The sequence below is a fragment of the Perna viridis genome, chromosome 8 (assembly GCF_037379345.1).
Source record: "Perna viridis isolate PV_CMFRI_1.1 ecotype Kerala chromosome 8, ASM3737934v1, whole genome shotgun sequence".
Lineage (NCBI taxonomy): Eukaryota > Metazoa > Mollusca > Bivalvia > Mytilida > Mytilidae > Perna > Perna viridis.
Window position 1 is genome coordinate 33,749,462 of NC_142452.1, and position 24,264 is coordinate 33,773,725.

Sequence of the window (24,264 nt, forward strand, 5' to 3'; positions counted from 1 at the left end):
GCATAATTTTATCATTATTTGGTATCTGTAAAATTTGTGTTTAGTTGTCCCAATGTTAAATATATACACAGGTAGCAACTTGATAAATCGTTCCGTTCATTTATTCTTTCGAATAATTGTATGTGAAGGGAAGCATTGTTTTAAGTTTGTCACATGGACCTCCTTAGCATTCGTATAATAAAGCCCAATCTCCAAGCAGAGGTCCACGTATCTCCTACGTCAATTAAACGTATGGACGAAGGAGCTACAAAATCTGTTTCGGATATTAATTAAGGCCCTGTTGGTCATGGTTTAAATAAATGAAATTATAAAAAAAAATGTTAGACATTTCGTTCTGTTTGTATACAAAAAAAACAATACTTCCATACAGAAAATAATATGCGAGGTTCTGTTTTTGGTTTTTTTACAATGTTAAGTGAGATGCCTAATTATAATGCCGCGAAATTCAGCTGAACAACTAGAAAACAATACTTCTTCAAATCCGCAAAACACACACAAAAAAGACTTGATTTCTAAATTTCTTGAAAAATCGCAAAATTCAACAAACACGTAAAATTGATCTGCCGTATGGTCATATATTAACATTCCTTAAAAGATTGGTCAAACGTTTGAGTATGATTTTACTAAAAAAAGATATTGACTTTATACAGTATATAATTAAATCCATAAAAAATCAACGTAAATAAACAGTGACCAAACATTTATCTTCGTAAGAAATGTTTTGCTTTATTTATTTTTAATTTTTTTTTTTGGATCGGTCTATATTTTATCTTATTGAGGAGTGTTTTATAAATACAAAAAGTGTCTGAATATCGGCAAAATAAAAAAAACCGAAGCGCCAGCAGTGGGATGATTCAAATACAAAAAAAAAAACATGGCCTAAACATGAACACATGACGCAAAGACATCTACATACACAATGGAGCGAACCGAATAAAAAAAGTCTGAAGATACAGAAAGACATTATGCAAATGTATAATCTTTTTTTTTCTTTCTTTTTATTTACAATCCTAAATCATTTTTTTACCATAAGGTTCTGTCAGGTATTTAAGGATAGGCATTTGTCATTCTTTTGTATGCTGAAATTTATTAATTACGTCACACATACTATCCTTTTCCTGTACCTTATAAAATAGGGAAAAGGGGGAAATGTCGTGTTTCTTTGGCTTTAAAACATAAACATATGTATGAATTTTTTTCCCTTACTAGAATTATAGGAATTATGTGTCAGTCTCTGAAAGAATCAGGAAGAGGGTGAAACAGAGTATAAGAAATCCCACCATTTAACTATTTGCACCATCAAAATCAAGGAAAAGGGACATGATTTTCCATATCATTTTATGTCATCAAAACTGCATCGATTGAAATGCATCGAGAATAAGCAATTCAAGGGCGGATAGCCGTCATAAATTTCATTTTTGTAACATTCCTTTAGAAAATATCTGAACAGATGGAGTGATGCAGAGATTATTCAGCTTTGTTTTTTTGCAAATAGAGAACTCTGTTAAAATTATATTGTCAGATCGTTAGGATTTTGACATGCGTGTTTCTGATTTTTCCTATTTTGCCTTATTCTTACACAGACTTACACGTAATACTTCGAACAAAGAAAACCGTTTTCTTGAGTAAGAACCAGAGGGAATTAATATTCAGTGGAAATAAAAAAAATGCAATCCAGTGATTAAGCAGTGGGATTAAGACCAGACAGGAAAAACAAACACACACACAAAAAAGAAACTAAACAACCAAAATAATACGCGGAGCAACTTTGGCTTCACTAAAACCTTGGAGTATGAATGGAGTATGAATCAGGTGCACTGGTAGGGTAAATGTCCTCTGCTTTTCTAGAAACATACTCCGAATTGCTCATTAAACGTCAATTCCAGGGTAGACAAAAGAGTAAAGGAAAACTATGACATGGTGAACATATACGTTCTAATGGGGTAGATTTACACCCCGTAACGAGAAATCAGGTTAGGATGAGGGTTCAGTATTTACAAACGTGCTTTACCCCGCCACATATTATATGTTTCTGTCCCAAGCCAGGAACCTGTAGTCGCGTGGTTGCCGTTGTTTTATATGTGTACTGTTATTCGTTTAACGTTTTTTTTTTCTAAAGATTAGTTCGATATTTGTCTCTTGTGAATAGTTTCGCGTCAATTGGTTTGGAGCCTTTTGCAACTTGCTTTATGATATGGGTTTTGTCCATCATACCGTGTAATGACGTGTAGACGTTTATTTTTTCGTTGATTTGCATCTAGTGAATGAATATTTCATTAGCAATCATACCACATCTCCTATCTTTTATTAGCGTACACAATATCAATATGGCTTAAGCAAATTCTAGGACTCAGGTAAATGGTGCATTGAACAAATAAATATATTATCATCTCTACATCAACGATAAATGGTCATTCCTTTTAAGAACATCATTAGGATGATATACCTTTTGATCAGAAAGAAATCTTGCATTCAATATCTGCCTTCTGCAATAGACGGGAAAAATATCAAAAAGGACAATGGCCGTTTCTAAAAACTTTTCCTTTGACTTCCTAAGTAACTAAGGTATAAGGGCTTGAAATTGTATTAAGTTCTCGAAAGAGGTCTTGAATTGTCGTTCTAATTACATGTAATTACATGGTGTTGAAAAAAAATGTACTCTCATCCTTTCAAATTAAAGTAAATGACCAGTTCTAAGAAAAAAAATATCATTTATCGTTGTACTTTACTCGTAATGGGAATCGATAAAACTTTAAAATTATACCACCACAGAATCACAAAGGAGTCATACTACCTCTTTCTCTTTCGCATACGATCTCAGGTGAGACAGACTAATCGTTTGTAAATGATCAAAATTAAGCTGTACATCCTTCTGTTAAATTTCTCAGACAACAAAATGAATTTAAATAATATCCACTTATAACTTTTTACTGATTGAAGGAATTAATAAAAATAATAACTAACAACATGGAACAAAGTGCCTTGCTATCCGATGGCGAACACTTTGTGTATGGTTAGAGAAAAGCATTTAGCTTATCAAACACATAATGACATTCTCTAGTACTGAATGAAAATAAAATATACTGGAAATGATTAACTCTGATGAAAGTAGGAGATTTAGCGCGCTACAAAACATGGTTAAACCCGCATTTCCTTTCGGAAATGCCTGCACCAAATCAGGGCCATTGCTTTCCGGTTTTTACCCGATATTGCCATTAGTTATACGGACTTTCCTTTTGACCGCCGCCTAGATTTTATTAGCTTGGTAATTTTGTTATAAACCTTCATTATACTATATATATATTTGATTTTATTCGTAAGTAGTTTATAGAATGCAGTTCTACACAAATAATATGATGCAGGTGTAACCGGTAAGAGAATGAAAGTTGAATATATTTGCACTTTAAGAATTATTATACATTCTACAATTTACATTAACTAGAATTTATTTCACTTCATATCTTTATAAAATTTGAGTTGCAAACAATGTCTTGTTTTAAAGATATGAAACTTGTAAGACCTTACTTTGTATTACTGGTTGCCGTCCAGGATTTTACTACACATACAGAAGTTATCCAGTATGGGTTCCAGGTTGACATGCTAAGGTTAAAAATAACTTCTTGTCAGACTCAAATTAGGCTCAGTGCTTATACGGTCAAGGGTAAATGTGTATTGATTACCAGTATGATGACTTCGTATTGGTATTAAAAATCTATAAAATACAGGATATACGGCAGAGAAAAGACACATTATTTTAAAGTTTTCAGCAAAACATACAAATTTACCATAATTGTTTTCTCCTTGTTTTTATTATGAATAAAAACAAATGTCCTGGATTTACAAAATAAACTTGATTTCATCATATAGGTGCAACAATCAACCAGAAGGTGTATTTCCTAATTCACACATATGTTCTGACACAGAGGAAACCGGTATTTAATCGATTTTCACAATGATACATATTATTTTGCTTGAGCCAAACCAATAAAATGCAGAGAGACGTTGCTTCCCCTAAATCACTGAACTCAACGCAATTTTAAGACCGATAATTTTGCAACATGCACAGTTTGACGGAAACAATCATATAAATAACCCACCGATATTTCAGAACATTAACGCTAAAAATTGTCCCCCTGTCTAACTATCTTTTTGAAGAATTGTTATTGTTCAGATATCGTGGATTTTATTACTTTGTTGTAATGGTCTTCCAGTGCTTACTTAATGGTGTGTTTACACATATTGAAGACCTTTTTGGTGATTTATTGAAGTATTTCCTATTTTGTATTTAGGTTACACGCTGGTGCATTCGTTATATTTCCCCATGTCTGTTCTTGTTCTACTAATTTGTAGTGCATCTCCATGTGTTTGATAACGCATAAAAACATTGAAAGAAAGAAATGAAAAATGAACAACATTTTTAAAACAAAATCTTGTGACCTATACATGTGTGACTCACCATGCCATCATTTTATCCATCTGCACCATGAAAACTTATTTATTCAACGAGCCATAGTTTTCCTTTCCTCATTTGTCTACCCCGGACTTGACTTTTTATGAGCAACTCAGCGGGTGTTTCTAGAAAAGCAGAGGACGCTCACCCTACCGGTGCAGCTGGTCGATGCTTCCAGTTTTTAGTGGAGTCCGAGTTGCTCATTTGCTTTTGTTACTTTGTGTGTATGATTTTAGTTACTTTATGTTCTTTGTTGTGAATGTCTGTTTTCCATGTCTGGTCTCTGTCCCCGGATTACATTGTTTTGATTACCGCTATAGCCTTGGTTCCCTTTATTACTCTTTCAATGGATAATCTTGTCGGAAAACACAACAAAACATGACTAAAAAAGCAACTTCCTAAGCAATGTCAAATTAAATACAAAATAATACTGAATTATGGTTACTTACCTTCTTTTATATTAACCAAATAGAATACGATACCTTCATTGAGATCCAAAGTTACCATAGCAGTACAAGGGTTACGTCAATACATACTTGCTATAAGCTTATCGAAATGCATAAATGCATAACTTTTTTTATTAATAAGAATTTTGTATTCTAATATTTCATTGCAATAAATTATACCTAAACATTTCTTTGCAAAATCAATGATATTTTTTCTCCGAATCATTGGCATTTTTATATTTTATGCATGTTAAGTCAGGCGATATAAAATATCTCGTTAGAGAAATCGATCATGACATTTTTTTAATCGAGAATAAGAAATATACGTGGAAAACATATGTCATCAAAGTTTGCGGACACAAATTCTATTTTAATGCAAATTGCTCATTCCAAATGTTGCATACTTTTTTTTGCTATGCTTCTGAGAAATTATTTAAATTGAAGGGTGTCCATGAAGTTAGCATCCTCATAGCTTAAGATGATCAAACTGCTTCTTTTATGCTGTGTGATATTTCACAATGGAGCAGGTAGGAACATATTTAAAAATATATATTTGTACTGGGAAAGAAATGCTTTTTTTCTCACATGGCTATTTTTTCTATACTTTCAATACTATAAGTACGCTTTTAATTAACTTTTGATTACCGCTATAACCATGGTGTCCATGGTTACTCTCCCAAAAATAGAACAATTCCAACTCATATATTTTCAAAAGTATCCATTTCATTACATTTTGTAATTATTTTTGACTAACAAAAATTTATCAAAATATTAATAATACAATGTGTTAATTTTTTTCTTTTCATAATTTTTGGTGAATATCAAAATATATTTGATCAAATCATAATGATTATGAAACACGAATGTAGCAAGAACAATCGACAAATCAAATAAAAAAATGTATTTAGGTAAATCACTGAATTTAAATTAAAAATATACAATTATATTTTAAACAATCGAGACGTCTAAGTCGACTGAATTTATTTTGCATATCAAACCAAAATGAAAAGAACATTACCAACAAAACTTCATCGATTTTTAAAAAAAATATATTAAGCCTGAATTCAATTGTTTAATTTACGAATGTAGAGCTTGTTTTCGTCAACAAAGACTTAGCATACAAAGCTGCAATTTTTTTTTGCCCATTTATGAATTTATTGAGATATTTATTTTTTTATCCAATTTTGTCCGGTACTTGATTTATCAGGTTAAGGATTGGTTACTTACATTACATTTTGGATTTATATCTTCCTATCCTCCGGGCAAGACAGGTTTCACAGTTCCTATATACTTCACAGTAACTCGTAGCATTTTTTCAAACAGTTTTTTAATCTTAATTAATTTTTTTTGGCGTTTTTGTTTTGGTATATACATTATATTATTTTTAGTGCGGTTTACATTTTTCAGCTAATTAAAATTCGATTAAAGAAAAGGTATTTAACTGAAATGAAATAATTGAAATTATATCACTTAATTGATATAATAACTGCATTCGTAACTAAACTTTAGAGTTAGTTGGGTAACAGAATCGTGTGAATGGTAAACTTAAATTTCAACAACAGTACATCAATTATTCATGCAATTTCTTTCTTTCATCTTGAAATAGCCTGGCATTATCGACAATGGAACACGGGAGTTACAAGTAACTACTACCGCAATCTCCCAACATTTAAGCCAGTAACACCGAGTTATTCTTTACTTGGGACGCACTACCATAGTTGGAAGCCGTTTCTGCCATGGAACCAATACTCCACACCTCCTGTACCATATACGCCAAAAGCTGGTTACTATCCGCAATTAGTACCTGTTGTACTTGTACCAATGGTTCCCCTACCATTATCTCCATGGGGGCACGCATTCCATCACTACTTTCCATGGCATTTTCATCTTGGACACTACAAATACAAAAAAATAGATTGTAATCCAGGTGAGTGTTAAACTTTGAGGCTTTCTATGTAAAAATCAGGCCAATCATATGATATAGTTGACACAGTGTTTATATTATCCCACTGATTTTTTTTTTTTGTTTCAGTGTAGTGTTTGAATTTTTTTAATGAATGTAATATGTGTAGAAACAATAGATTTTTAAGTTCGGAAAACGATTTTAAAGTTCCCTATCACAGTTATCTCCATTTTTAATTGCTTTCTATGTATGTTTTTTTTTCTTTTTAACCATTGTAGTTAAACAAAAACTAACATTTAACTTTGAGAAAGGATGCATTTGTGATATAAAATAGATGCATTTATTCTTGAAAACAAAATTTGTCATGTGAATCCAACTGTCGGTTTTTGGATCCCTTTTAAGACTAATACAGTAAATATGCGAAGTATGTATACAAAATTGTCTAAACCCAGCGTTTATGTCAGTCAATAAAAGAGAAATTTTAATAGCAACTGAATATACCTGTTATATATATATATTAAAATAATTCAATTTTTCAATTTTTTACACCAGTTCATCATTTCTTTCAACTGTCTTTTTTATACTTTGACTAGTGTTACTAAAATCTTGACTTTTTAATCACATTAAATAGATTATTGTCCTGTGCCTAATATAATGAATGGCACGGTGCTGATTGAAAAGATTGTAAATGGCACATTGGTAGAGGGTGGCAATGCTACAGTGGGGAGCAATGCAACTTTCAGCTGTGATGATGGCTTCACCTTAGTAGGAAATGAAACTATTACTTGCAACAAAAACTCTTCGTGGAACAGTGATATACCTGTTTGTAAAATAGAACCATGTTGTGAGTATCATTGGAAAAGCTCTAAAATACACAATGAAAGACCTTAAATGACCATATAATAACAATTAGAAAAAAATGCTGTCAATTTCAATGCAAATGCGAGATTTTAAGAGGAAGACCTAGGGTAAAAGACATAACTCTTGTAAGTGATTGGTAATCTCATGTAAGCATCTTAGTTACTCCCATTGATTTATTCTGTGTCAAATGAATGCTTGACAGGCTTTGGTAAAAATAAATATGCTACAAACATATCTTCTATTTCAAGAGTTATGTACCATAGCCTAGGTCTATCTTCTTAAATAGCTCTTAGTGTTGGACTGTAGGAATCTGCTTTAGTTTTTCAAATGTGTATTTCTGATAAATATCATTACATCTGTCTTATCTTTTGGACACTTTTTTTCAAGTTTAAAATGGTGTCAATTGCTGCCTTATTTATAACATAATTGTAACTTGAAAGACAGTCTCCAAAAGATCAAACAACTGTTCTGTGTTAATAAAGTAGGACACCTTTTATAATAATGGTGTGATTTCTACCGAATGATCAGCTTAATCATTCTATAGCCTAGCTTGACTTGACTTGAATAGCTAGCTTGCAGAACTGAACTATTCAAATGAAACTTAATTCATCGATAATGTAATAACAGTTTAAAACAAATGTTTTTTAACTCGTAATTGTTTCAAATAAACGCGTCTATTTTATTTTTCTTCATTTTGTAAAACATTGGAATATAATGATATTATGAACACTTAACACATTAATTGTTATATTTTAATGTATATGTGATTCTAGCGTACATTTTAATAATGGGTTCACGTTTGTTAGAAATTTCGACCTTCACAATGTTACTTGATCATTGTCTTTTGACCCCAATATTGTTGATCTTAATACTTTTCTGGATTTGATTCAATCGTTCAGGAAAAATGCAAAATCCTATACAAATCTTAACAAGAAGTAGGTAGGTTCTAGCTGCAATATCTCGATTCGGGTTTCCATTGACTGTATTTTAGTAATATATTCCAATCGTTAACCTTTCAGCGACATGCCCTCCACTGGCCGACCCGATAAATGGAGCAGTATCTCCTAACAATACAAGAATTGGAACTACTGTAACCTATACATGCGACGACGACTTCCAATTAGTTGGGTCAGAGAATCGGACATGTGACAATGATTGTAAATGGAGTGGAGTTGATCCTACCTGCAAATGTAGTAAGTGTTAAGTGATGAAGTACACATTGAAAGAATGAGAGACCTTAAATGACCATATAATACCAATTAGAAAAAAAAGGTTTTCAATTTCAATGCAAATGGGAGTTATTAAGAGGAAAACCTACGTTATGGGACATAACTCTAATAAGTGATTGGTAGGCTCATGTAAGCATCTCAATTACTTCCATTGATTTTATTCTGAGTCAAAAGAATGCTTGACAGGATTTGATAAAAAAATGAATATTATACAAACATATCTGCTATTTTAAGAGTTATGTGTCTTAGCTTAGTTCTATCTCCTTAAATAGTTCTCAATGTAGGAATGTAGGAATCTGCTTTAGTTTATACCAATGTGTCATTATAATATAACACACAACATCTGTCTAGTCTTTCGGACACTGTTTTTCAAGTTTAAAAAGCTGCCAAATGCTGCATTATTTATAAACTCATTGTTACTTGAAAGACAGTGTCCAGAAGATCAAGCCAGTGTGATGTCTTAACAAAATAGGGCACCTTTTATAATGTTGGAGTGATCTACCGAAAGATCAGCTAAATCACTTTAAAGCCTAGCTTGACTTGTATTGAAATCAGCTTCATTTTTTTTCCAAATTGTTACAAATTTGAACAGGAAAAATCATGCAGAACTGAACTATTCAAATGAAACTTAATCCATTGATAATGTAATAACAGTTTAAAACAATTGTTTATTTTACTCGTAATGTAATTGTTTCAAATAAACGCGTCGATTTTTCCAAATTTTGTAAGAGTAATCAAGGGAACCACGGTTATAGCGGTAATCAACAGAATGTAATCCAGAGACAAAGACCAGACATGGAAAACAGACATACAGAACAAAGAACATATAGTAACTAAAATCATACATACAAAGTAACAAATGCAAATGAGCAACTCGGACTTCACTAAAAACTGGGAGCATGGACCAGCTGCACCGGTAGGGTAAGCGTCCTCTGCTTTTCTAGAAACACCCGCCGAGTTGCTCATAAAAATCAAGTCTCGGGTAGACAAAGGAGGAAAGGAAAACTATGACTCGTCGAATAAATCAGTTTTCATGGTGCAGATGGATACACCAAAACGATCCACGAGTTCATGATGACGACCATAAAACTTCTGCAGTGATTACATCAATCTTATAGCAACATAACCCTGTTCCTGAAGCCTATTTGTTAGAGTTCTAGTTTGATTCAAAACGTCCTATGTAAAACATAGGAATGTAATGATATTATGAACACTTAACACATTAATTGTTATGTTTTAATGTATATGTGATGTTAGCGTACATTTTAATAATGGGTTCACGTTTGTTAGAAATTTCGACCTTCACAAGGTTACTTGATCATTGTCTTTTGACCCCAATATTGTTGATCTTAATACTTTTCTGGATTTGATTCAATCGTTCAGGAAAAATGCAAAATCCTATACAAATCTTGACAGGAAGTAGGTAGGTTCTAGTTGTTACATATCGATTCGGTTTTCCATTGACCGTATTTTAGTAATAATATATTCCAATCGTTAACCTTTCAGCGACATGCCCTCCACTGGCCGACCCGATAAATGGAGCAGTATCTCCTAACAATACAAGAATTGGAACTACTGTAACCTATACATGCGACGACGACTTCGAATTAGTTGGGTCAGAGAATCGGACATGTGGCAATGATTGTAAATGGAGTGGAGTTGATCCTACCTGCAAATGTAGTAAGTGTTAAGTGATGAAATACACAATGAAAGAATGAGAGACCTTAAATGACCATATAATACCAATTAGAAAAAAAAGGTTTTCAATTTCAATGCAAATGGGAGTTATTAAGAGGAAAACCTACGTTATGGGACATAACTCTAATAAGTGATTAGTAGGCTCTTGTAAGCATCTTAATTACTTCCGTTGATTTTATTCTGAGTCAAAAGAATGCTTGACAGGATTTGATAAAAAATGAATATGATACAAACATATCTGCGATTTTAAGAGTTATGTACCTTAGCCTAGGTCTTTCCCCTTAAATAGCTCTCAATGTAGGAATGTAGGAATCTGCTTTAGTTTATACCAATGTGTCATTATAATATAACACACAACATCTGTCTAGTCTTTTGGACACTGTTTTTCAAGTTTAAAAAGCTGTCAAATGCTGCATTACTTATAAACTCATTGTTACTTGAAAGACAGTGTCCAGAAGATCAAGCCAGTATGCTCTCATAGCAAAGTAAAGCACATTTTATAATGTTGGAGTGATCTACCGAAAGATCAGTTAAATCACTTTAAAGCCTAGCTTGACTTGTATTGAAATCAGCTTCATTTTTATTCCATATTGTTACAAATTTGAACAGGAAAAATCATGCAGAACTGAACTATTCAAATGAAACTTAATCCATTGATAATGTAATAACAGTTTAAAACAATTGTTAATTTTACTCGTAATGTAATTGTTTCAAATAAACGCGTCGATTTTTCCAAATTTTGTAAGAGTAATCAAGGGAACCACGGTTATAGCGGTAATCAAAAGAATGTAATCCAGAGACAAAGACCAGACATGGAAAACAGACATACACAACAAAGAACATATAGTAACTAAAATCATACATACAAAGTAACAAATGCAAATGAGCAACTCGGACTTCACTAAAAACTGGGAGCATGGACCAGCTGCACCGGTAGGGTAAGCGTCCTCTGCTTTTCTAGAAACACCCGCCGAATTGCTCATAAAAAGTCAAGTCTCGGGTAGACAAACGAGGAAAGGAAAACTATGACTCGTCGAATAAATCAGTTTTCATTGTGCAGATGGATACACCAAAACGATCCACGAGTTCATGATGACGACCATAAAACGTCTGCAGTGATTACATCAATCTTATAGCAACATAACCCTATTCCTGAAGCCTATTTGTTAGAGTTCTAGTGTGATACAAAAAGTCCTATGTACAACATAGGAATATAATGATATTATGAACACTTAACATATTAATTGTTATGTTTTAATGTATATGTGATTCTAGCGTACATTTTAATAATGGGTTCACGTTTGTTAGAAATTTCGACCTTCACAAGGTTACTTGATCATTGTCTTTTGACCCCAATATTGTTGATCTTAATACTTTTCTGGATTTGATTCAATCGTTCAGGAAAAATGCAAAATCCTATACAAATCTTAACAAGAAGTAGGTAGGTTCTAGCTGCAATATCTCGATTCGGGTTTCCATTGACTGTACTTTAGTAATAATATATTCCAATCTTTAACCTTTCAGCGACATGCCCTCCACTGGCCGACCCGATAAATGGAGCAGTATCTCCTAACAATACAAGAATTGGAACTACTGTAACATATACATGCGACGACGACTTCCAATTAGTTGGGTCAGAGAATCGGACATGTGGCAATGATTGTAAATGGAGTGGAGTTGATCCTACCTGCAAATGTAGTAAGTGTTAAGTGATGAAATACACAATGAAAGAATGAGAGACCTTAAATGACCATATAATACCAATTAGAAAAAAAGGTTTTCAATTTCAATGCAAATGGGAGTTATTAAGAGGAAAATCTACGTTATGGGACATAACTCTAATAAGTGATTAGTAGGCTCTTGTAAGCATCTTAATTACTTCCGTTGATTTTATTCTGAGTCAAAAGAATGCTTGACAGGATTTGATAAAAAATGAATATGATACAAACATATCTTCGATTTTAAGAGTTATGTACCTTAGCCTAGGTCTTTCTCCTTAAATAGCTCTCAATGTAGGAATGTAGGAATCTGCTTTAGTTTATACCAATGTGTCATTATAATATAACACACAACATCTGTCTAGTCTTTTGGACACTGTTTTTCAAGTTTAAAAAGCTGTCAAATGCTGCATTACTTATAAACTCATTGTTACTTGAAAGACAGTGTCCAGAAGATCAAGCCAGTATGCTCTCATAGCAAAGTAAAGCACATTTTATAATGTTGGAGTGATCTAACGAAAGATCAGTTAAATCACTTTAAAGCCTAGCTTGACTTGTATTGAAATCAGCTTCATTTTTTTTCCAAATTGTTACAAATTTGAACAGGAAAAATCATGCAGAACTGAACTATTCAAATGAAACTTAATCCATTGATAATGTAATAACAGTTTAAAACAATTGTTAATTTTACTCGTAATGTAATTGTTTCAAATAAACGCGTCGATTTTTCCAAATTTTGTAAGAGTAATCAAGGGAACCACGGTTATAGCGGTAATCAAAAGAATGTAATCCAGAGACAAAGACCAGACATGGAAAACAGACATACACAACAAAGAACATATAGTAACTAAAATCATACATACAAAGTAACAAATGCAAATGAGCAACTCGGACTTCACTAAAAACTGGGAGCATGGACCAGCTGCACCGGTAGGGTAAGCGTCCTCTGCTTTTCTAGAAACACCCGCCGAATTGCTCATAAAAAGTCAAGTCACGGGTAGACAAATGAGGAAAGGAAAACTATGACTCGTCGAATAAATCAGTTTTCATTGTGCAGATGGATACACCAAAACGATCCACGAGTTCATGATGACGACCATAAAACTTCTGCAGTGATTACATCAATCTTATAGCAACATAACCCTGTTCCTGAAGCCTATTTGTTAGAGTTCTAGTGTGATACAAAAAGTCCTATGTACAACATAGGAATATAATGATATTATGAACACTTAACACATTAATTGTTATGTTTTAATGTATATGTGATTCTAGCGTACATTTTAATAATGGGTTCACGTTTGTTAGAAATTTCGACCTTCACAAGGTTACTTGATCATTGTCTTTTGACCCCAATATTGTTGATCTTAATACTTTTCTGGATTTGATTCAATCGTTCAGGAAAAATGCAAAATCCTATACAAATCTTAACAAGAAGTAGGTAGGTTCTAGGTGCAATATCTCGATTCGGGTTTCCATTGACTGTACTTTAGTAATAATATATTCCAATCTTTAACCTTTCAGCGACATGCCCTCCACTGGCCGACCCGATAAATGGAGCAGTATCTCCTAACAATACAAGAATTGGAACTACTGTAACATATACATGCGACGACGACTTCCAATTAGTTGGGTCAGAGAATCGGACATGTGGCAATGATTGTAAATGGAGTGGAGTTGATCCTACCTGCAAATGTAGTAAGTGTTAAGTGATGAAATACACAATGAAAGAATGAGAGACCTTAAATGACCATATAATACCAATTAGAAAAAAAAGTTTTCAATTTCAAAGCAAATGGGAGTTATTAAGAGGAAAATCTACGTTATGGGACATAACTCTAATAAGTGATTAGTAGGCTCTTTTAAGCATCTTAATTACTTCCATTGATTTTATTCTGAGTCAAAAGAATGCTTGACAGGGTTTGATAAAAAAATGAATATGATACAAATATATCTGCAATTTTAAGAGTTATGTACCTTAGCCTAGGTCTACCTCCTTAAATAGTTCTCAATGTAGGAATGTAGGAATCTGCTTTAGTTTATACCAATGTGTCATTATAATATAACACACACCATTTGTCTAGTCTTTTGGACACTGTTTTTCAAGTTTAAAAAGCTGTCAAATGCTGCATTACTTATAAACTCATTGTTACTTGAAAGACAGTGTCCAGAAGATCAAGCCAGTATGCTCTCATAGCAAAGTAGGGCACATTTTATAATGTTGGAGTGATCTACCGAAAGATCAGTTAAATCACTTTAAAGCCTAGCTTGACTTGTATTGAAATCAGCTTCATTTTTTTTCCAAATTGTTACAAATTTGAACAGGAAAAATCATGCAGAACTGAACTATTCAAATGAAACTTAATCCATTGATAATGTAATAACAGTTTAAAACAATTGTTTATTTTACTCGTAATGTAATTGTTTCAAATAAACGCGTCGATTTTTCCAAATTTTGTAAGAGTAATCAAGGGAACCACGGTTATAGCGGTAATCAAAAGAATGTAATCCAGAGACAAAGACCAGACATGGAAAACAGACATACACAACAAAGAACATATAGTAACTAAAATCATACATACAAAGTAACAAATGCAAATGAGCAACTCGGACTTCACTAAAAACTGGGAGCATGGACCAGCTGCACCGGTAGGGTAAGCGTCCTCTGCTTTTCTAGAAACACCCGCCGAGTTGCTCATAAAAATCAAGTCTCGGGAAGACAAACGAGGAAAGGAAAACTATGACTCGTCGAATAAATCAGTTTTCATGGTGCAGATGGATACACCAAAACGATCCACGAGTTCATGATGACGACCATAAAATTTCTGCAGTGATTACATCAATCTTATAGCAACATAACCCTGTTCCTGAAGCCTATTTGTTAGAGTTCTAGTGTGATACAAAAAGTCCTATGTAAAACATAGGAATATAATGATATTATGAACACTTAACACATTAATTGTTATGTTTTAATGTATATGTGATTCTAGCGTACATTTTAATAATGGGTTCACGTTTGTTTGAAATTTCGACCTTCACAAGGTTACTTGATCATTGTCTTTTGCCCCAATATTGTTGATCTTAATACTTTTCTGGATTTGATTCAATCGTTCAGGAAAAATGCAAAATCCTATACAAATCTTAACAAGAAGTAGGTAGGTTCTAGGTGCAATATCTCGATTCGGGTTTCCATTGACTGTACTTTAGTAATAATATATTCCAATCGTTAACCTTTCAGCGACATGCCCTCCACTGGCCGACCCGATAAATGGAGCAGTATCTCCTAACAATACAAGAATTGGAACTACTGTAACCTATACATGCGATGACGACTTCCAATTAGTTGGGTCAGAGAATCGGACATGTGGCAATGATTGTAAATGGAGTGGAGTTGATCCTACCTGCAAATGTAGTAAGTGTTAAGTGATGAAATACACAATGAAAGAATGAGAGACCTTAAATGACCATATAATACCAATTAGAGAAAATGTTTCAATTTCAATACAAATGTGAGTTACTGAGGGGAAAACTTACGTTATGGGACATAATTTCTAATAAGTGATTGGTAGTCTCATGTAAGCATCTTAAATACTTCCATTGATTTTATTCTGAGTCGAAAGGATGCTTGACAGGCTTTGATAAAAATGAATATGATACAAACATATCTTCGATTTCAAGAGTTATGTACCTTAGCCGAGGTCTTTCTCCTTAAATAGTTCTTAATGTAGGAATGTAGGAATCTGCTTTAGTTTATACCAATGTGTCATTATAATATAACACACAACATCTGTCTAGTCTTTTGGACACTGTTTTTCAAGTTTAAAAAGCTGTCAAATGCTGCATTACTTATAAACTCATTGTTACTTGAAAGACAGTGTCCAGAAGATCAAGCCAGTATGCTCTCATAGCAAAGTAGGGCACATTTTATAATGTTGGAGTGATCTACCGAAAGATCAGTTAAATCACTTTAAAGCCTAGCTTGACTTGTATTGAAATCAGCTTCATTTTTATCCAAATTGTTTCAAAATTGAACAGGAAAAATCATGCAGAACTGTACTATTCAAATGAAACTTAATCCATTGATAATGTAATAACAGTTTAAAACAATTGTTTATTTTACTCGTAATGTAATTGTTTCAAATAAACGCGTCGATTTTTCCAAATTTTGTAAGAGTAATCAAGGGAACCACGGTTATAGCGGTAATCAACAGAATGTAATCCAGAGACAAAGACCAGACATGGAAAACAGACATACACAACAAAGAACATATAGTAACTAAAATCATACATACAAAGTAACAAATGCAAATGAGCAACTCGGCCTCCACTAAAAACTGGGAACATGAACCAGCTGCACCGGTAGGGTAAGCGTCCTCTGCTTTTCTAGAAACACCCGCCGAGTTGCTCATAAAAAGTCAAGTCTCGGGTAGACAAACGAGGAAAGGAAAACTATGACTCGTCGAATAAATCAGTTTTCATGGTGCAGATGGATACACCAAAACGATCCACGAGTTCATGATGACGACCATAAAACTTCTGCAGTGATTACATCAATCTTATAGCAACATAACCCTGTTCCTGAAGCCTATTTGTTAGAGTTCTAGTGTGATACAAAAAGTCCTATGTAAAACATAGGAATATAATGATATTATGAACACTTAACACATTAATTGTTATGTTTTAATGTATATGTGATTCTAGCGTACATTTTAATAATGGGTTCACGTTTGTTTGAAATTTCGACCTTCACAAGGTTACTTGATCATTGTCTTTTGCCCCAATATTGTTGATCTTAATACTTTTCTGGATTTGATTCAATCGTTCAGGAAAAATGCAAAATCCTATACAAATCTTGACAAGAAGTAGGTAGGTTCTAGTTGTAACATATCGATTCGGGTTTCCATTGACTGTACTTTAGTAATAATATATTTCAATCGTTACCTTTCAGCGACATGTCCTCCACTGGCCGACCCGATAAATGGAGCAGTATCTCCTAACAATACAGGAATTGGAACTACTGTAACCTATACTTGCGACGACGGATTCAAACTAATTGGGTCAGAGAATCGGACGTGTGGCAATGATTGTAAATGGAGTGGAGATGATCCTACCTGTTCATGTAGTAAGTGTTAAGTGATAAAATACACAATGAAAGAATGAGAGACCTTAAATGACCATCTAATACAAATTAGAAAAAAATTGCTGTCAATTTCAATGCAAATGTGAGATATTACGAGGAAGATCTACGTTAAAGGACATAATTCTTACAAGTGATTGGTAATCTTATGAACATTTTGTAAGCATCTTAGTTACTTTCATTGATTTATTATGTGTCAATTGAATGCTTGACAGGCTTTGATGAAAATGAATATAATACAAACATATCTTCGATTCAAGAATAATGTACTTCAGCCTTGGTCTTCCTCCTTAAATAGCTCTCAATGTAAGAATGTAGGAATCTGCACTAATTTATACCAATGTGTATTTCTGGTATATCACCATACATCTGTCTAGTCTTCTGGACACTTTTTTTCAAGTTGCAAAAGCCGTCGAATTATTTTGCATTATTGACAACATCATTGTGCTTTGAATGATTGTGTCCAAAAGATCAAAGAAGTGTGCTGTGTTAATAAGATAGGACACTTTTTATAATGTTAGGGCGGTTTCTTCTAAATCACTATAGCCTAGCTTGACTTGTATTGAAGTGAATTTCATTATTTCCAATTGACAAAATATTGAACAAAAAAATCATGTTCTAAAGAACTATTCAAAAGAAATCCATTGATAATGTAATATTAGTTTAAAACTAATGTTTAAATAACCCGTGATTGTTCACAATAAACGCGTTGAATTTTCTTAATTTGATAAAACATATGAATAGTATGATATTATGAACACTTTAAAAATTAAGTAGCACTCCAGCTAAGAATCATGCAAAATGTAATTCATGGGTAAAAAGCCTAAATATTTTTATTTTTGATATTTTGTTTGAATTGCCATAGTAAACAGAAATTAACATTCAGTTTTTCATATAACCGGTGTTCTTACGAGGTAAAAATTATATAGAATGCACTGTAGATTTCAAAATTAAGGGAGATAACTCTGTAAATGACACCCAAATACAATAGAATCTATTGAATTTTCGATGTTGATTATCTCCTAAGAGCAGGCAGATTTGAATAAATAATTACACATTTCATAGTATAGACCCATAAAACAACTTAATTACAAAAATAAAAATATGTAGCCTTTTTTTGGGTGTATCACATTTTTCAGATTTTACATGATTCTTACAAAGAGTAATCAAGGGAACCAAGGTTATAGCGGTAAACAAAAGAATGTAATCCAGAGACAAAGACCAAACATGGAAAACAGACATACATAACAAAGAACATCAAGTAACTAAAATCATACATACAAAGTAACAAAAGTAAATGAGCAATCCGGACTCCACTAAAAACTGGGAGCATGGATCAGGTGCACCGGTAGGGTAAGCGTCCTCTGATTTTCTAGAAACACCCGCCGAGTTGCTCATAAAAGTCAAGTCCGGGGTAGACAAATGACGAAAGGAAAACTATGACCCGCTGAATAAATCAGTTTTCATGGTGCTGATGGGTACACCATAACGATTCACGAGTTCATGATGACGACCATAAAACTTCTGTAGTGATGACTTCAATCTTGTAGCAACATAACCCTGTTCCTGAAGCCTATTTGTTAGAGTTCTAACGCGATACAAAAAGTCTGCGTAGTTTCGGCAAGCTCTGGCATAACGTATAAGTTGTGATATGAACACTCCATGCGCAGGAGCTGAAGGGATGTTGCCACAGATGAAAGGAAAGTTGACGATTCTGAATGAAAGTCATCACGTTTGTCGTAAAGTTTGGTCAATAGTTTTCCTTTACCATCGATTTCTAAGTGTAGGTCAAGATATGAGGCTGACTTCACAGTGTCTGTAATATCCTTTATCTCAAGTTCTTTTGGGTATTTGCGATGTACCTAATCCCCGAAATTAGGATTGTTTAAAGATAATACGTCATCTATATAGCGGAAACTGAGATTGAATGATCTGGCCAAATGATATTCTTTCTTTCTGATCAGATCAGCTATTAAGACACTTACTTAATTGTTATGCGTTTTATGTTTATGTGATTCTTCCGTACATTTTAATAATGGGTTTGCGTTTGCGTTTCGCTATAACCTTGGTTCCCTTGATTACTCTTAGAAATTTTAACCTTCACAAGGGTATTTGATGATTGTCTTTTGTCATAGATCGATGCCCACAACTGGATGAAATATTTGCTGGAAAACTTGTCAATTACATATCAAACGCTGGCGGTAGCGCTACGTACCTAAACTAAATACAACCCTATTGATAACGGTAGATTTATGCATCCCTAGTATTTTGTTTTATTTTCAGGGTTTTGTCTTATGTTTGACTTTCCAAATGGATATACGATACCTGCAAACAAAACCAAAATACTCAGTGGTCGCACAGTGAATTTGACCTGCGATGATGGATTTTCGGTCTCTCCTAAACAAGCAACATGTACAAACTGTACCTGGGACGTTCAGCCAGTCTGTGAACCTGGTAAATAAGTTCCTTATAATAAGGTATTATACCATGCAACGTGAACAGTTAGTAAATTTAAAGAAAAGTTTCATTTGAAAAAAGTTAGTGATTTTGTTCCATTTAGAAAGCCTTCAAAAAATATTGACATCATATATAATTTTACATATATGTATAAATTGTGTTTAGTTGAAAATTCATCAAAATATAACGATAACATTGAATGATTGTTTAAACATAGGGAATACCTTGATGGTTCCCTAACATATTGTATTTTTTACACATGCTGCATATAAATGATATAATTTGAATGTGTAACTGTAATTCACATTAATCATTGATAACAATGTTACCCTCTCTTTGTCATTTTGAAGTAAAATTTTTAATACATGTATAACCATCTTTGAAAACTGTAGGTAAATATTCTTCCATGTTCAGATTTGTTGAGAATCGTATTTTTCAGATTGCATAATGCCTAATATTACAAATGCACTTGTAACTGGAGATGTATCATATGGAAGTACCGTCAAAGTTGTATGTGATAATGGATATGAACTCTGCGGAGAGGGAAACCTGACATGTACAAAAAATTCTACCTGGGATCCTTCAATTCCATACTGTGAGTTTTTTTTAAGGTGGAAGACCTAGTGTAAGGGACGCAACTCTTACAAATCATTGGAACGTTTGTATTCAGCATTTTACATAAATCTCAAGTAAGCATCAATGCTAACTTGGACTGAATTCATTTTATTTCAGATAAGAGCATGACAGGTTTTGGTGATTTTGAATATGATACAACAATATCACTGATTTTAAGGGTTGTGTACCTTACCCTAGGTCTACCTCCTTAAATTGACATTGATGTTTAAATTAAGCGGATTTGATCAGACATTATTATGATAATTATGATAAATATAGATATAAAAATCACAACTATTATCATGTTAGGTCGACTTAGTGTTAGCTAAAAGTACGATTAGCATAGTAGTACTAACAAACTAGCGTTAAATATGTTAAATGTTACATGTATCCTACTCATAATTTTTTGTGTTATTGTATTCAGTGAACAAAAATTATCATATTAATTACAAGATAACTGCATTGTATTTAACGTCAATCATGGATTTGTCGGCGACAAATGAATTAAACGGACTGTTTGCTAAAGATTGAGGACTTCAAATCTTCAAAATCAATACAGATTTATTCCATCAATGCAAAATAGGTCAGAAAATTTTTAAATACTTTTTTTTAATAAATGCGCTCGTAAAAGGATTGACACAATCATTTGTGGAATTCACGTCCTAAAGGCTAGGGCGTCATCTCCTGGAATTTCATGTTACAACAACTGCCGCATAAGAATAGATATTTAACAACTTATGCCTGGAAGTTACGTTGACACCAATGGTTGTTATACACTTATTTCGTGGAGACATATTATCTTTTTATAGGTGTTTATCAATATAAGCCTGATAGTACAGTACGTCACTTTAATGGTAGCACATATATATTCAGCGGAATTAATGATCTGGTAGACTTTGCGACTGCTAATGTAAGTAAGAGTTTTGGAAATAACCACTTCCTATTTCAATCTCCTCTGCTGTGTTATATTTGCCATTTCAGTGTTTTTTTCTCGTCTGCAAAACTCAGCCCTACATTCGGCCTCTTATTGCATTTTTATTCAGTAAAGTACAGCGTAAATAGGTAACAGCGTAAGACTTGGTAACAAGTAGAACAGAAAAAGAATCGTCTGATTCATAGTTTTTTTTCTACACCATATATCACTTTACCATAGACAGCGTCTGGAATTTATATGGACTGGTATTTAACTTTCCACTTTGTTAACACTCTCTTGTTGTCATTAATTTACAAAATATGTTCAAACTTACACTGAAAGTGAAAATTGCTTTTCAAATTTTGAAAACATGTCGTCATTGGTTTTGCAAACGATGTCGTGTCCATACTCGTAAAATCTATAAAACAATGATTGCGAGGTATTTTGTACCCAAATATTATAGTATCCGGTATTTATACAACTTCTTTATTCTTTTGTTCATTTTTTAAATTTTACTTTAAGTATTGCACGTTTTGTTTTCGTTTCGTTAACTCAACTGTGAAAGAAAAATACGTTTTATTTAGAGTAGGCATGAAATGTATAACGACAATCATAATCTCTATTATTAAGTTTCGTCTTACTTGCAAATGTATACAAATGGAGGCTTGCTGATGCTGCTTATTTCTTGTTAATGAACAAATTAAGGAAAGCTAATATTTGTTTTTTATCTGTCAGGTTTTGGAAGGAAGATACAAGCTTTTTGACGTCATACGTCTGTTTTATGTTACTAAAGTGAGGTTCGAAAGCCAATCTCTGTTCTGAACTTTATGAAGTATTTTATAGTGAGACAAAAACTTAAACATACCAGAAAGATAGTATTAAAGACAAATCACATTGGGAAAGTTTGCTGGAACTAAAATGAAGACCGGTCGCGAAGTTATAATATCATTTATTGAATTGATTTCACCAAACATATGGCATTTTAAAATAATATGAATGATGCTTTTTTATCTTTAGAAAACCTGTGGCACATTTTGCGACTGTGATGGAAATTGTGGCCATCTTGTAACTATCTGTTCCGACGAAGAACATAACTTTGTAGCAAGCGTAGCAGATTCTATAAATCCTTCGTGTAAGTACTGTTACAACCACCTTAAGTGAAACTGCTTTCGTAAATAATGTTAAAGTGTATACTCGCTTTAAAAACATTCAAGCAAGTTCTTCAGTTAATCATATTTCGAATCTTTCTTTGTGAAATAAGCAAGTGAAAAAATTCTTGGTATGGATAACACAGAAACCGTTTTTTTTTTATTATTATTATTATTTCTTAATCTGCACCGGAAGGTTTCAATTTTTGAAAGAAAGAAGAGTGAAAAAAAAAATTAGACTTCCGTACCTTCGTAATTAATCTGTTATAGCCTTGTCATATAAGAATATAAAAAATAATTAGACTTCGGTATCTTCATGATAAATTAGTTATAAAATTTGTCAGTAAAACCTTACAAAATCATATACAGTGTATTCATATGACGTAATAACGTACGAACTATTTAATACTTACCACTTTTTTGTGAAATTGGGTGCTGTAATTTACAAATTAAGTGATATATAGGCTTGTTACATGTATTTTGAAAATTACACCAGTCGTCGTGATTTTGACATTAAGCAATTTAGTATCTTGTATAAATAATGTTATGTGTTCAAATTGAAAAAAACAATGCGATGGATACAACTTTACATGCGTTAACTCAGCCATTTCTGATTTAATACAAATAGAAAGAAACTAACTACTTTGTTATAATTCGCTCTTCCCTTTCATACGAAAAGTACAAGTTTTCTTAATATATCTATATAAAGTCACCAAAAAGGATGCCTTAACAGTGAATCATTAAAAAGTAGAAAAATAGTTTACCAATTGTGTGATAGCAAGTCGATATTGTTTAATGCCAATCATTTAAATTTCAGTATATTGGTTCATCGGCCTAATTGGTACCGGTACCACACATGAATGGATGCATGTAACAGGAGAAACATGTACATATAGAAACTTCATACAATTTGGAGATTTTATTAATCTTGATGGAGCATGCGTAGTTATGACAACTGTAACAAATGGGCATATGTGGAATGCAAAAAATCCCCTATCATGCAAAGATAAAACGCATGGGTATATTTGCAAAATATCTTAGTAGAATAAATGACTCTTTGGTTTTACCCGGATCTTTACACGTTAATATGTTTTAATAAATTAAAAGCATATGATGAGTTTGTTTTTAATTGTAATTATACTTGTATTCGTTTCAAATCAATCTAATGAGTAGAAATACATTTTCTGTTACGAAGAACTAAACATCGCCTTTGTATCCGAATGATTACAGTATATAGTGAAGATGTCGGCGTATTATTTGGTAGTACTATGCATTCTATGTTATATAAGGGAATAGGGTATTGGGATCACGTATTGATTATGGGAGTTATGAATGGGGAAAATGGGGGGAAAGATTTGTTATTTTTTATTGTAAAACATTATATTTCATTTAGTTACAAGCAGTAGTTTATATGTTGCACAATATATATATATATATATATATATATATATATATATAAACGTCTAAGGTCTGACAAATTCCCAACGATGATAGAACTGTCAAATTTGCGATGCAAATTTTTGGTCGTTCCTTCCGAGGCGGGACTTGAACTCGTACCGCAGTGACATCTATGGCAACACCGCCTGCACCAGTCCAGCGCCCTAGACCACTCGGCCAGTTAGGCTATACAAAAATATAGCTTTCGTTGGCCGGGTCATTCCTCCTCGTAGGATTAATCTAGGGCTGTAACTT

General features: G+C 33.0%; 1 protein-coding gene across 1 annotated transcript; it reads left to right on the forward strand.

Annotated features, from left to right (window-relative positions):
• Nucleotides 1-5,324: 5,324 nt before the first annotated feature.
• On the forward strand, nucleotides 5,325-23,686 carry LOC148610313 (complement component receptor 1-like protein). Its single transcript, XM_088542721.1, has 14 exons — nucleotides 5,325-5,423; nucleotides 6,503-6,823; nucleotides 7,431-7,643; nucleotides 8,680-8,853; nucleotides 10,396-10,569; nucleotides 12,112-12,285; nucleotides 13,827-14,000; nucleotides 15,541-15,714; nucleotides 17,251-17,424; nucleotides 19,723-19,893; nucleotides 20,336-20,491; nucleotides 21,321-21,421; nucleotides 22,442-22,556; nucleotides 23,390-23,686. Exons 1-14 carry the CDS (start codon nucleotides 5,375-5,377, stop codon nucleotides 23,611-23,613), a joined length of 2,394 nt encoding a protein of 797 aa, XP_088398847.1. The 5' UTR covers nucleotides 5,325-5,374; the 3' UTR covers nucleotides 23,614-23,686.
• The last annotated feature ends 578 nt before the right edge of the window (nucleotides 23,687-24,264 follow it).

Excerpts from the sequence above, each read along its gene's own strand:
- LOC148610313 (XM_088542721.1), top strand. The coding sequence starts at position 5,375 with ATGATCAAACTGCTTCTTTTATGCTGTGTGATATTTCACAATGGAGCA. Across the intron at positions 5,424-6,502 it reads GATATTTCACAATGGAGCAG|CCTGGCATTATCGACAATGG; the intron begins GTAGGAACATAT and ends ATCTTGAAATAG. Across the intron at positions 15,715-17,250 it reads TGATCCTACCTGCAAATGTA|CGACATGTCCTCCACTGGCC; the intron begins GTAAGTGTTAAG and ends GTTACCTTTCAG.